Source organism: Limulus polyphemus, unplaced genomic scaffold (assembly GCF_000517525.1).
Source record: "Limulus polyphemus unplaced genomic scaffold, Limulus_polyphemus-2.1.2 Scaffold137, whole genome shotgun sequence".
Classification (NCBI taxonomy): domain Eukaryota; kingdom Metazoa; phylum Arthropoda; class Merostomata; order Xiphosura; family Limulidae; genus Limulus; species Limulus polyphemus.
The window spans coordinates 742,621-757,425 of NW_013665747.1; the positions used below are offsets into that span (position 1 = coordinate 742,621).

General features: G+C 33.0%; 1 protein-coding gene across 1 annotated transcript in view; it reads left to right on the top strand.

The window, feature by feature from the left end:
* LOC106474252 (centaurin-gamma-1A-like) overlaps positions 1-14,805 on the top strand; it is a 91,825-nt gene that overhangs the window by 27,147 nt on the left and 49,873 nt on the right. Inside the window, exons 2-4 of the mRNA XM_022379551.1 lie at positions 6,637-6,695; positions 8,290-8,377; positions 14,220-14,305. Coding sequence (XP_022235259.1) covers positions 6,637-6,695; positions 8,290-8,377; positions 14,220-14,305 — 233 coding nt within the window. The remainder of the gene's footprint in view (positions 1-6,636; positions 6,696-8,289; positions 8,378-14,219; positions 14,306-14,805) is intronic.

Here is a 14,805-nt window from a genome sequence, read left to right on the forward strand (position 1 = left end):
ATACCCGTGGTGGGCAGAGCACAGATAGCCCATTATGTAGCTTTGTGCTTAACTTCAAACGAACAAACTATTCCCCACGCCCCACCCCCCCAGTGGCACAGCGGTATGTCTGCTGAGTTACAACGCTAGAATCCGGGTTTCGATACCCGTGGTGGGCAGAGCATAGATAGCCCATTATGTAGCTTGGTGCTTAACTACAAACAAACAAATAGACGGAGATTTGGCTAATGTTAATATCACGCTTATCTGCAACAGAATATCGGTTTAATTTTCTGAATAGGTGTCTGGTATGTTTTTGTTCATAAATTTCAGTCTTCTTTCTCTAATCTAATCAGTTGTTTTCTCTACTAGTATACATTAAAACTTATAAGTGTATTCATATTTCGTGAATTGGTAAGCTTTGTGCATGAAATTCGGGAGCAATCGACCTATTCTGTATTTCGACGTAGTTAACCTCATTAAATCTTCTCGATTATGTTACTTAAAATATTTTGAATAATTATTTTATGTAAATTTTATATTTATGAAGATTATTTCATATTGCTAGTTTTATAGCATGCACTGAAGTTTAACCTACATTTTCTCTGTCAGGCGAACCTCGTAAGATGTTATTGGGATTATACTCACGAAAATATCTAACAATAAGAGCACTAAAGTGGTGATTCAATACATTCTAAGCGTTGCAAATTTTAGTTTTCTTGTTCATTGATTTTTTTGCTGACATCATGCATTTTTAGCCAGTTTGTTATATAGAAGTGGCTACATTAGCTTATAAGTTACTGATATTTATTGTTAGCTTAATTTCGATAAGAGGTTGCTTATTAACGTGCTTTACATATCGTTCAACAAAATATACAACCAAACGAAATGAATTGCCCTCCAATGGCACAGCGGCATGTCTGCGGACTTACAACGCTAGAAATAGGGTTTCGATACTCGTGGCGGGCAGAGCACAGATAGCCCTTTGTGTAGTTTTGTGCTTAACTACAAACAACAACAACGAAATAAATTATGTTGTCTTCAATAGTATAGAAAGTAAGAGGTTTGCAGTATTTCTTCAAACACAGGGGGGACTCATCCGTATAATATTAATTCCCCCTCATTTCGTTAATTATATATTAAAACAATAAGACAATTTACAAGTTAATTGTTGTCATTATGTTTTGCTTGGGTGTTTTCAAGCGGCCTTCAGGAAAGGACAGTGGAGTAAGTGTACGGAATTCGTTTGTGTAATAACTTCCCCCTCCTGTCTTCCAAATACGGTTCAGCGGCCTCCGTATTTTGTTGTTTCAGAAAAAAATAACCCAAACTTCCAGAAAAACTATTTCTATCGGTAAAAACGGAAATAATTATTCTCGCATTTACAGTCGCATTTACATATTAACTGGTATTCGACATTGTGAAGGCCAAGTTCTTTAGTGGAACAATTGGGGAAAAATATATATTTTTATTATTATTACGCTTTTAATAATATGAATATGTGCGTAATAAGTAATTATCTTATGTTATGCTCACCTTCTTTCATGGACTAAAACCGGAAGTCATGTGATAGTTCTTTCATGTAGGAGCTAGCAAATCACGATCTACTCTTCCCTCACGAATAACGACCACGTGCTAACTTTTGCAACAGGAGTCTTAACCAGTGCAGGTCGCAGCTGTATCCTGTACCCAAGTTTGTTGAAGACGTGGTACTGAATACAATATCTCTTTATACAATCTCGTGCACTTTTGCTCTAACCTAGTGGATTTATCATTGGAATGAGGTCAGCTACGTTTGTGTAACTTATATCAAGTAGGAATATTATATCATATTCTCAAATTAAACCATTTTGTGTGGCTTCGGTTACTGTGCAACTTTACAGTTCTCTGAGAAACCAGTACACATCACAGTGGGCGACTATTTGGAAATGGTAGTTTCTTTCTTAAGGAATTTATTATAGTAATAGCATTATCGAGTTTTAAGTATACATATTCAATCGAGTTGTTTATGCTTCTAAAATCACAACTTTTGAATTTGAATAAACATTACTGTTTCTGTTTTTAGTGCAATTAGAATATTCGGCTTGAATACGTTATGCACTGTAGACTATAACATATGAACTGTTGAGTTTCTTCAGCTAGTCATGCACCTCCTCGACCTTCAATTCGGCGAAAATTGAATGATAAACACGGGGGAAACTTTTATTAGGTTCTGTTCGTATACAAAAACCAGATTCTTCGACCGGTATTACCAGATACACACATCTATACACACAAACGCACAGCGGAACAGTCGACGGTGTAAGCAAATCCATTGTTAATACAGAACTGTTTGAATTATTAATTGTGACCTATTTGGTGACCTAACTATTCTCTGAATAAAATATTTGTTTCACACAGCAGCTAATATTTTGTTGACAGTAAATACTAGAGTGTTAGCAATGCATTTTAGACTGAATCTTTGGATGTTGAAATTCGGACTTCGTCGCCATTCTTTTAAAGCAAGACTCAAGCGTAAAAAGGGTGCTGGATCTAATAGGAGATGTGTTTCAGGTAATATTTTTATTAGTATTATTATTGCACATCCATTGGTGCTCTTTAATCCTCAAGTAAAGTTATTTGTAAATGATTTTTTAAATTCTTATTAATGAGTGTTTTGTTAGCAGAAAATAAAATAATGAGACTAATAGGGTTTTATAAGCATCCAAACCAAACTCCCCGCACACATTTTCCTTATTTCAAAGTGCTAAGCACATAATTTATGAGTAAATATGCTATATATGATATGTATATTCAGTGAAGAGGGAATACAGGGTTCATCGTAATATTTACATCTTCCTTAACCAGGTTGGAAGAACGTGTTTTTAGATCACAATTTCTTCCTAAGCTGTTGGTGTTATGCTTCCAAAACACGACTCGCAATGTTTGTTTTTTTGAGTTTGATAAAAGGTCGAAATCCCGTCTAAATTATGTAAAGAAGTATAATTAGATGTTGGAATTAACTGAGAAGATATAAGAAAGAAAATTAGAACTATATCATAAATATCCACATATTATGAAGAAATGATGGAGTTAAACCTAGTTCAGTTCCCGTGTAATTTAGGGATAATAATGTACAATGTTTCGATGATGACAAAACCTTGTCGAAACGTTGTACATTTACTGTTATGTTAAACTTATATTAACGTTTTTCTTCATTATCCATTCAAGCCATGTCCAAGCATTATTAGTCTCAAAGTGGGGTACTTGTTATCGAATTTTAACTCGCGGGTTTACTAAAACTAAAATTCGGGGTTCGATTCTGCGGTAGACACAGCGCAGATAGTCCATTGTGTAGCTATGCGCTTAAAAAGAACCCAAGTTTAAGAATTTTTTAAGCACGTGACCTATATATCACTTCAACATGCATATTAGGAATTACCAGCAATGTAATATTTTTATACACTGTATGAATGATAAACTAATCATTAACAACAATAGGGGCATAGTGATATAAAATATCGTTGCCAAAGTTTTCATGCGGATTCACGCTTTGAAATATAAAAATTTAATAATTATTAATAAGACTGGACTCGTATCTTCCGGATTCTGATTTTCAACATCTATTCAGGTTCACTGGTGAAAATTGCAGGCCGCAGCTGTATCTTGCAACCAAAAGCTATAATATTAGTATACCTGTATAAGTGTAAGTTTCAGCCTCAAAATCTAAAAATTAATTTTATTTTTTACCTTCTCTTAAAAATTCTTCAGGTATTTTGGATAAAAGCAGTGTTTACAGATTAAACTGTTACTGGCAATTACTTATTTTGGTTAAATTAAGATCAATGTATAATACGGACTAAATCACATTAAACTTGCACTAATTAGTTGTAAAGGAAAGCAACGTTATGGATTCACCCCCACATTCCCAGGCTAAACATGATAAACTAACTGGACGCGTAATTCAACGGCCTCAACTAAAACTTCGAACTACTTTTTTTTTCTAATAAATTATTATTTATCAAATATGATTTTGTTATATAAATGTTTGTGAGTAATATGTTAGTAAACTTAATAATACGCCGAACAGAGATTGAAGTCCTGGTGTAATCTTGCTTAAGTTAATATTTATGAAACTTTATGACATAACTCACTTGGATTGAATTGTTTTGTACAGAGTATACACAAATAGTGATTGTAATTCTAGATATTTTTGTCCCTGATCATGACTTACAACTTAGAACCAAAACATGTAATCAATTTTTTTGTCAACTCGTTGCAACTTTTAATAAACTGAATCGAACTTTGTCGAGCATTTGTGTTGCTTATGTCCTAAAGCCTCAAACTATTTTCGCAGTACAAAAGTATAAAGATACGAGTTTCTCAAAACTACTACTTTTGTAATCGTTTTTATAAATATTTGAAGAGGCCCGGCATTACCAGGTGGTTAGGGTGCTTGACTCGCAAGCTGAGGGTCGTGGGTTCGAATCCCCGTCCCACTAAACATACCCGCCCTTTCAGCCGTGGGGGCGTTATAAGGTGACAGTCAATCCCACTATTAATTGGTAAAATAGTAGCCCAAGAGTTGGCGGTGGGTGGTGATGACTAGTTGCCTTCCCTCTAGTCTTTCACTTCTAAATTAGGGACGGCTAGCGCAGATAGCCCTCGTGTGGCTTTGCGCGAAATTCAAACCAAACCATTTGAAGCATAAAAGGGTGACGGCGAAACAATCCATTTAAAAAAAACTAACTGAAAATCGGAAGGTCCAAGGTTTGAGTTGTGATACGCCGTTAAACACGCATTACACATTAAACTGTAGGGGCCTTATGACTAGGGCATTATTAAATTGAGAAAAGCTGTTTTGGTAACTGGTGCTGCTGACTGATTAGAAGGCAACTACTCTCTGCTCCCTAATGCGTGTATTTTATATTTTTTAGAAAGGGACTTTAGTTTAAAGTAACAGTTAAGAAAACGTCAGTGAAACAGTAAATACTTGTAAATGCATAGCTATGAAGTTGATAAATAAACAATTCATTATTAATTATATTAAATGTCAACACATTTTTATGTGTTAACCTTTTAATGTTATTTTTTTAAATTACACGTCAACTTGTGTATACCGAAGAACTTAACGTAAACTTAACGTGAGTTTATGGTGTATCATTTCGCATTTAGATCAATGAGTCCTTTTTCTTGTTGTGTATATTGACGTATCTCATTGTCTATATGTATTAAATTACTAATAATTTACTCAAACTTGTCATCAGGATTGATTCTCAGTGCAAGCATGATTAAGTGATCATATAAGTTGTTTTCAGATCTTAGTTGTAATAATGAGTGGGTTCTGAGGAACTTTGATTCTTCTTCAACGCTCTGAATCTTAAATGTACTATCATGAATGAATCGAAAACTGGAAACGTTGTAAGAGTATCGCAGGATTTGTTTTCAGACTTCACGAAGTACTCTCCATTTTGAAGAATTTAACTCCATATTTCCACTTAATACGAATTTCCAATAGCAAATTTGATGTTGGTGATAGTGTGTGGTCGTGGCCATGACACGTTGGTGATAGTGTGTGGTCGTGGCCATGACACGTTGGTGATAGTGTGTGGTCGTGGCCATGACACGTTGGTGATAGTGTGTGGTCGTGGCCATGACACGTTGGTGATAGTGTGCGGTCGTGGCCATGACACGTTGGTGATAGTGTGCGGTCGTGGCCATGACACGTTGGTGATAGTGTGCGGTCGTGGCCATGACTGCGTCAGACTAACCATCGACCATGGAGGTTGTAGTTCTGAGAACAACACGGGATTTGGAACATCGTCCTTATAAAGTGTTATTAACCTTGTGATTTAATGTTGGATTGTTACTTCAGGCATACATGACATTTCTAGATTATATGTCGTTTCTATTAACTTTGGCGTGGCCTATATGATTAAACTGTTGGACTGCGGATCAGGAGGTTCAAGCCGCGACATGCAATCTACTGTTAGTTATTATTACGTTACAACCGTGACAATCATCTACTGTTAGTTATTATTACGTTACAATCGTGATAATCATCTACTGTTAGTTATTATCATTACGTTACAATCGTGATAATAATCTACTGTTAGTCATTATTATTTTACAACCGTGACAATCATCTACTGTTAGTCATTATTACGTTACAACCATGACAATCATCTACTGTTAGCCATTATTACGTTACAACCGTGACAATCATGTACTGTTAGTCATTATTACGTAACAACCGTGACAATCAATCTCGCCATGTTGATACTGCTGAATGATTGCTCTCATCTCTCTTCTGGGATAGCTCTACCTGAACTGTAGGGTCTGAATTAGTTATTTAGCCCATGGATAACATGAGGTTTAAGTTGAAAATACCAAATACCAAACAACATTACTCAGTTAATTTTTGTTCTTTTGAATAGTTTGTAAGATATTTTCTAAACTACCTCAAAGTTATCACCCCCCCCCCATGGTCTGTATTACAATATAAGGTCAAAAATCACCAGTTATTTTAAGTGCGAAACAAAACACTATATATATATATATATATACAATGCATACAACTCAAATGACAAATTTTCACAAACACAAAAATGATATACATAGCTTCATAACTACCTTCGTTATTTGTCGAAAACATTTAGGTTTGATTTTGTTTTTCAGACTCTTTTGTTAACAGCCAAGAATGGACATTAGGCCATACCGTACCGGATTTAAGACTGGTGAGTAATCTTTAGATCATTTGATACCATTACCTTGTATCATATGTATTTACAAATGACTGCTATATGATACATTTCATTGTAAACTTGGTGATTACTTTTATTGTTGTAATCGTATTTTATATATAACATACTTACGTTTATTTCTTCTTACTTTTGCTTCTATTGTTTGTACTTATTATACATATACTGGAGATTTCTCGTATTTAATTAAATATGCGTTAATTCAATGAACACGTCTCGCAGACGCTAGCAGTTGTGACACTGGTAATATGTTTGGTACCGGTATACTTGGTTACGGCGAATTCCCGATCTTTCGAAAATGCAATGCAGCCGTGGGAAAATTTATGGGTGGAGGAAATGTATATTCAGGTAACGAGTTTAACAATGTAGGGACAAAAGACGCAATAGTTCAAAGAAGGGAGCCTTCACATATATATTTAACGCTGAGCGTCTAGAACAGCAACCCCACCCTAGGCCAACCAGGAGCCACGCCCTCATCCGCAAAGTGAATGCTATGATCACAGAATAGAACTCTCATAGGCAAAAAAGTCATTGCGATGAACCTGAGCATGTCTCCCTGTACAGTTAACAGGATAACTAGGAATATGGAGATAACTGGCATGAGGTCCGCAGGGAGGGGGCAAAAGGGAGCACTTGCTCCCAATCTGGAAAATGAGAAACATAATTTTTTCTTTATTCAATTAGCATATGTTTATGAATTTTTTATTCAGTTCACAATTTCACACTATTTTGCCCTCCCCTGGAAACATTTCTGCGGACGCCCATGCTCACTGGCTAAAAATTCTCAAGCTTCCAGTCATACGTCTACATTAACAAAAGTTTTCTTGATAAAGATGGTAGAAGAAGTGGAATATTGGCAATACCATTCAACCATATATCGGTCAAGTGAGCTGATGCAGTTCCAATGGTCTTTTGTACTTTTAGTCCACTTAAACGTGGTCTTTAAAGACGACATCCAAATACGATGGCGAGTCTTGGAAAGTTCATTAAGATGTATGGTCTAAAATTAATTTCGTTAACCTTTTCAGAAACTCGTCAGAGTGGAAATTGCAGTGTGGGCAGTTGTGCGTAGTCGTGGTCATCACAATCGACAATGGGGAAAATTGTTCAAAGGAAAGCGCTGGACTCGAAATATATGCATTAACTCTCACAGTATAACCGCATATGTTCAAACAAATTATCCAGTTTTGTCTGTCAGTTTTTAGTTTTTTTTCCACTGGCATTTTTTTTTTTTTGGTTTTCTTGTACTGTTCAATATACTAAAATAAGTCACTTTCCTTTTTATGAAGAAAAATCTAAAGTTTTTTTTTATACAGTCACAATAAAATGTTTTAGTTTACTGCAAAAACAAGCCTACTAACTGTACATTATTGTTAGTAGACTAACATAGTAGTTATTTTGCATGTTTTATATGAAAATTGCCAGAAAAATGTGGATTTGGAAGTTCGTGGTCTTAATTGTAAACATGTTGTCAATAATTTGTCTATAAGTATCAGTTTTGTGAAAAAAGAAATACATTATTGAAACCAAGATTTTGAGTGGATTTACTTATAGGAATGTCTTTCTATAGGGAATTGTAGGAAGTTTGAACAGTGGGAGATCAGCATTAGTCCATCGGTACCTTACTGGCTCCTACTTACCAGAGGACTCTCATGAAGGTGAGTTTATCTTATTCTTTTACTGGATATTTTAACCAACCTGTGCGTGTTTTAATTTCTTAATTTGTTTGGTACATTGTAATTTTTTTGTGTTGAAAACAATGTAAATTGAAGTCGGAAATCAGAAAATAGCTTTGAATTTATAGCGGTAAATTAGAATTCTTTTTAAACATTGCACGTTAGAAATAGGTTACAGTAAAACGTCTTAAGAATGGACAATGGGCCAGTACATTGCTTGTTATCACGTGGTTGTTGAATCATGTGCAGTGTTGAATACGTATGTATGTCTAAAGATGCAATTTGTTTTTTAATTTAGGAAACTGAATATATATGGGCCATGCATTTTACTATTATGTTGTGTATTCACCGGACATTCTGTAATATTAATCTATGTAATTTCTAAAGCTCTAACTTAGTAAGGGGCCTCCCAGTGGCAAAGCGGTATGTCTGCGGACTTGGAATGCTAGAATCCGGGTTTCGATACCCGTGGTGGGCAGAGCACAGATAGCCCATTGTGTAGCTTTGTGCTTATTTACAAACAAACAAACTTATCAAAGGCTATTACTGTATATTTTAGCCATCAGTCCGTAAATTAGTGAGATAGTAGTCATATTTATAAGTATTATGTACTTTTTTCTTATCAAACTAAAATGCTTCCGAGCTTGCGGTAATAATAAAACTCATCGAGTTCTATAGCATTATAAAGCAGGGTCGGTCCTTGGAGTGGTCCAAAGGAGTGCCTAAATCGACATTGCAATTAGCAATTCTTGTCAATTTTACAGGGTCAGGGGCGCCAAATACAAGGTTCGCACAGGCCACAATTTTCCTAGGATCAACTCTGTTGTAAAGAACTTTTTATTTTTTTAACACTCTAGTTTTAACTCTGTTTTATGCATGTGTTTGTACCTTACCTGCCCCTACTTGCCAATAGGACTCTCCTGAATGTGAGATGTTTTAGTTAGCTTCTGCGTACAACAGAAATATCTTAAAGGTGGATTTTAATTGTCTCTCGGATAACAGTAAACTCTCTTAAGAATGAGTCTTTACTGAGATTCTACGTGCCAGAAAGAAACATAGGTAATAGACTTATGTAAATGAGTTATATGGTAGGTTGGTATTTCTTATGCAATAAGTATTTTATTTTTTTGTAATTGAATAGTGTATTAGTTAGTGTATAGTTTTAAAGTGAATAGCGAAAAGCAATTAGATTATCGTACTCAACATTTATTGAAATACATTTTAGAGCCTCACTACGTCGTTATAGTCCATATCGTCCCATACGGTCATGCTCTATCTGACGACCGTATATTTTGACAATATCCTTCCAGCGTAGTTTCATTGCCAAAGGCTTCGTCGTAAGGCTTTCGCGTCCAATGCAAATTACTGTCCCCATGTAAAAAAAAAATAAAAAATAAAAATAAAAAAATAAAAAACAGGTTAATTGTTCGAAGATCGGTAATAGTAAAATGTCCAAGTGTAGGTGTGTAAATACGAGTTATGAAATGTCGAAGGAAGTGGAAAGGAAAGAGTACAGTTCTTAGAACATATAGAAGATGATTTGACGGTGAAAAACATAACGGGTTAATTTATGTGAAACTGAAGAGAAAATATAGACCTGTGTTTCTGAAGAAAAAGGATTCTAGATTTATGAGTAGAATTTATATACTTATAACTGCGATTGATGTCAAAAGGTTCGACACCTGTTACCTATAGTAAACTTGTTGTAAGGAGTAAATATTACAAATCTATATTAATATTAGGCTTGCATTTGTCTGTCCGGAATTTTTCTTGTAAATTTCTCGATGTAACGCTACAAATCTCATGTCGTTAGAAAGGTCTTTTTGAAGAGCTCTGATTGCTTATTGGCTTTTCCATTCAGAATAACCTTACCTATTTTTTGTTCAGTCAAACGACAGGCTTCGACTTCAATTTCAGTTTTTTTATTGCAAAGTATTTTACACAAACAATATTAAACGAGTGTAATTGCCTAAAAAAAGCGTTATACTAAATACAGTTTCTATTGGCTTTCTAGTCTTATTTATGTCTAAAATATACATGCACAGTTTATTCAAAACCATATGCTTATTACTTTGTGATTCAAGCGTTTCTGCATATTCAGCAAGTTTGCTTTCATTACAACTTTACATTGCAATAATTTAGCTTCGGTTCGTTTCATAGACTGCTATAATCTCCTTTTAGCTACTTTCTTCTTTACTACGAGTTTTATTTTTCGTTTTTGTGAGTTTCTTTGTTTTAACTTGTAAAACTGTCATACACTGAACGCTCATAACTGTTTCATACTCTGCACACTATTATAAATACTATTACTTGACTTATTGTTTACCTTACGTGTACATTTATAAAGTTACGTACGTGTAAATTTATTAGATAAAGTTATGTCTACGTGAGTTTGTTTGTTTGATCGCGAATTTTTTTTTTATTCAAATAGACCAGGATTTATCGATCTAACACATAATGCCTGCAAGAAATGGCGTTCATGAAAATGATAAAGTGAGGAAAATTCAAGCGAAGAGCATGAAAACTACCACAAATGTTTTCCAGGTCGCTGCTAGTGTACAAAATATTATCTCATGCCTCAATTAAGTAATTATTAGGTTAGATATGGTTCGTTTGTTATTCTTGCATCAATTTCATTTGATACAAAATAAAAAAACGAACAAAAATGAAATAATTCAATGTGCAAAAATGCCCATTTTCCGACCGTTTTTTTAACTTTCCATTAAGAGGATTTATTTTAGTGTCGTTAGTTTATTTTTGTTTTAGTTTGATAATAATTATTTTTGAAATCTTTAGTCTAGTTTATTTATATTAATATTAACTTGTCAGATTTAATATTTATAAAAAAAAGAGTAATCAAGTTGCACTCGTTGTATTATGTACTTTACAGAGATGCAAATTACCTTGCATTTTTTAAATAAATAAACCAAATATAAAGTAATTAGGATAAAAATGTTTTTTCTGATTCTTATTTACAGAATGTCAAGATTCAGTTGGAAACAAACTGCTAAATATACAAAAATCTAAAAGTTATTTTTTGATTTCAGTAATAATTGAAAGTTCGTTTAAAGATAACGAATATTTACAACATGCTTAAATAATTCTTTCTTTATATGGAATATAAGATTTGTTTTTTGAAGTAAAATATAATATAAACGAAATAGTGTTTACTAGATGTTTCACATTTAATTTTCATAAACTTACTGATACTATTTATCGTCCACTACGCAGCAAATGTTTATGCAAACTAAAAATAGAAGTGATGAGTGTTATATCTGTGGAGATTTTAACTTAAATTGTTATTATACATATATGAAAGACGGATATTTACTAATGCGATTTCCATTCTGTTTGCCTATATTTTTTTTTTTTTACAGTGCATTGAAAACGCCCCCCAGTAATCCTTTGTATAGCTTTGCGCTAAACTACAAACAATTGAAACAAATGTGATTATTATATTTTTCTGCTCACTTAGGATCGTTTTCCAGTATTAACAATTTGAGAAGGAAGTTTTAGGACCATTACTATAAATAATCATAAAACTATACTATTATAAATTGACTTGCCATTTCTTTATCTTTCGGAGAATGTGAGCGACCAGTTTAATTTACTTATATAAAAGTTATTTAGTGTATATGATTATTTTTGTTATCACTAATAATAAAAAAGAAAAGTGATTAATAATCAATATAACCCTTGGTTTAATGGAGATTACGAAACTACGACTAAACATGATCGTTGTATTAAAAAAAAAAGCCAAATCTAATTACAATAACAAAGTTTAGTGGGAAGAAGCAAAGAAAATACAAAAAAGTAAGAAATTCATATTATAAATAAACAATAATTGCAATAATATAGAGAAAATGGTCTATATTTAAAAGGCTTGTAGACAAATCTTCTAATGACCAGATTCTTTAAATAAAAAAATAACAGTAATACTAAAGTAAAGGAAAATGATAACATCTCCAATTTATTTAATGAATATTACTCTACAGTTAGTCAAATCCAGCATTTTCCTTTGATGAACCTGGTAAACCCTTTACTGGTTCCCAATAAATACTCGTTATTTTTTCACCCACTAGTCTAATAGAAACAATGAATATTGTGAATTTCTTTAAAAAGTAAAATCATCTGGTTATGGTGGTATTGTTTCTAGATTAATAAAGTAAAAATTTATGAAATTCTACTTCTTTGTCTAGAATCTACTATATAAAGCAAAGTGTGGGTCCGGGAAACAAATATACGGTCGTATATCTGTCACTTCATATCTGTTCGTTATAAGTTTCCACATTTCTTGATCAATCAACAGAAAACTTTACACAACAGTAAATGATGACATGAGGAATGTCATGAAATGGGGGGGGACCCCATCTAATTTCGGAAAACTACCAAATCACCACTTCTTGACACAATGATACAGGATGAAATGAGGGGAGTTGGACCCCCTCATCTAATTTCATATCGATAGAATTTTTGAAACCAGTATGTTTTTCTTTTCAGTATTGGTACCTTTATGTATTTTTATTGTACTTTTTAATGTTTATTATGTTAAGAAAAAATTAGAAGCACAATTTCCTATCCCTTGTTACAAACGAGTTTTGATTTCGGCCGTTCAACGAACGGGTACTCCAACTAGTTCCTAATGATAGTTTGGGAAAAGGGATGGTTCCTGGTTATTTAAGAATTACTGCAATAAAACCTACATATAAAGATGGAGACTATGAAAATATTGACAACTATAAACCAAGTTCAGTTTTAAATATAATAAATGAAATGTAATAAAAGGTTGTATTACTTTGTTAAATTTCTCGGGAGAATATATTAAAGAACTCCCAATAGGGTTTAAACAACAGCTCTCGATTGAATTAGCAGTAATAACATTAATAGATATGATTTCAAAAAGCGTTAGATTAGTTAAAAACTGTAATAGGTGTATTTTTAGAACTAAAGCTTCTGATACAGTAAATCATGAAATAATTGAAAAAAATCATATTGGTATAAAGGAATAGCTTTACAGTGGTTTAATAGTTATTTAACTTGAAACTTTAATTTGGAATTCTCTAATTCTAATGATAAAACCAAATATTGCACGTGATGTTGCTATGCTTTTGAAACTTGAGTTTATCCAAAAAAGAAAAAAGGCCTTGAGGGTAACTTATTGTTTGTTTATTTTACCTTATTCTAATAATGTTTTGTTGTGGGGGTAATGTAGGAAAAGTTCATGTTGAAACCTTTGTATATTTTGCAAAAACAAAACAAAAAAAAACTGACAATGTTTATATAAAATGGACATAACTCGTTATTGGTTAAAGACTTTTCAGATTATCTTGTTATGAATAATACAGTCCATTATTATAGTATACGTACAGCAAAATAATATTATATACTGTATTCAACATTTAGTACAATTATTGATACTGTGAGATGCACAGATCCCAAATTTTGGAGACAATTACCTAATGAAATTAAAGCTAATGAAAAATGTATTTGCAAATGAACTTAGAATTGACTGAAAGTAACTGGGTTAAACTGTAGGAATGAAATCAGGTTATCGTTGATGTTAAATGTTTCATACACATGCATCAGAATAATTTGATAATGCAAATTATTAGTTTGTGTTTGTTTTTTGATTATCTAAGTAGGGGAGTTGTAGTTATTGATGTGTAATTATGTCTTTATAAGTGTCATTAACGCTTATGTAAACACCACTCTGTAATATAAATGTATTACATGATTTATAAATAAAATACAAATAGGAGACGTATTTGCAGATCGATTCTAAACACGCGATCGTTTTAAATCAAATAGCCTTACTTATCTATAGGTGGTCGTTTCAAGAAGGAAGTTATGGTAGATGGACATACTCACTTATTATTGATTAGAGAAGAAGGGGGTCCGCCGGAATTTCAAGTGAGTTTCCGTTTTAGTGTTACTCTGTTATTTATTATTTAGTTTTATTTAGTATCGTTAACGAAAACTCAAGACTTGACAAAAAGTACAACATGGCTATTACTACGTTAACCTTAACTTGTAATTTTTTGTATTAGTTCAATAAAATGTTCTCACAAAACGTTGCACAGAACAAATTCACTGATGTAATTTTATTTTCACGATTTAACAGATACCAAATTGGTATTTATTTGTAATATGATTACTGATATTGTGTACATGATAATGTGTGTGTGTGCATTTTATTTACTTTTTATTGTTTTATTCTGTTCAGTTTAAGTGTCCTATATTCATGAAGAAAAAGAGTTTTTATATAAGATGTAATAGAATGCGGAGAAAAATTCAAATAATGGCAAATGCTTCTATAAAAGACCATCAAACGAAAGAAATCAAAGTTTGAAGTATTAGGTCGTCAAGAAAATAAAGTCGCGTTTTGGAACAATTTCAGTACCCCTCCCACC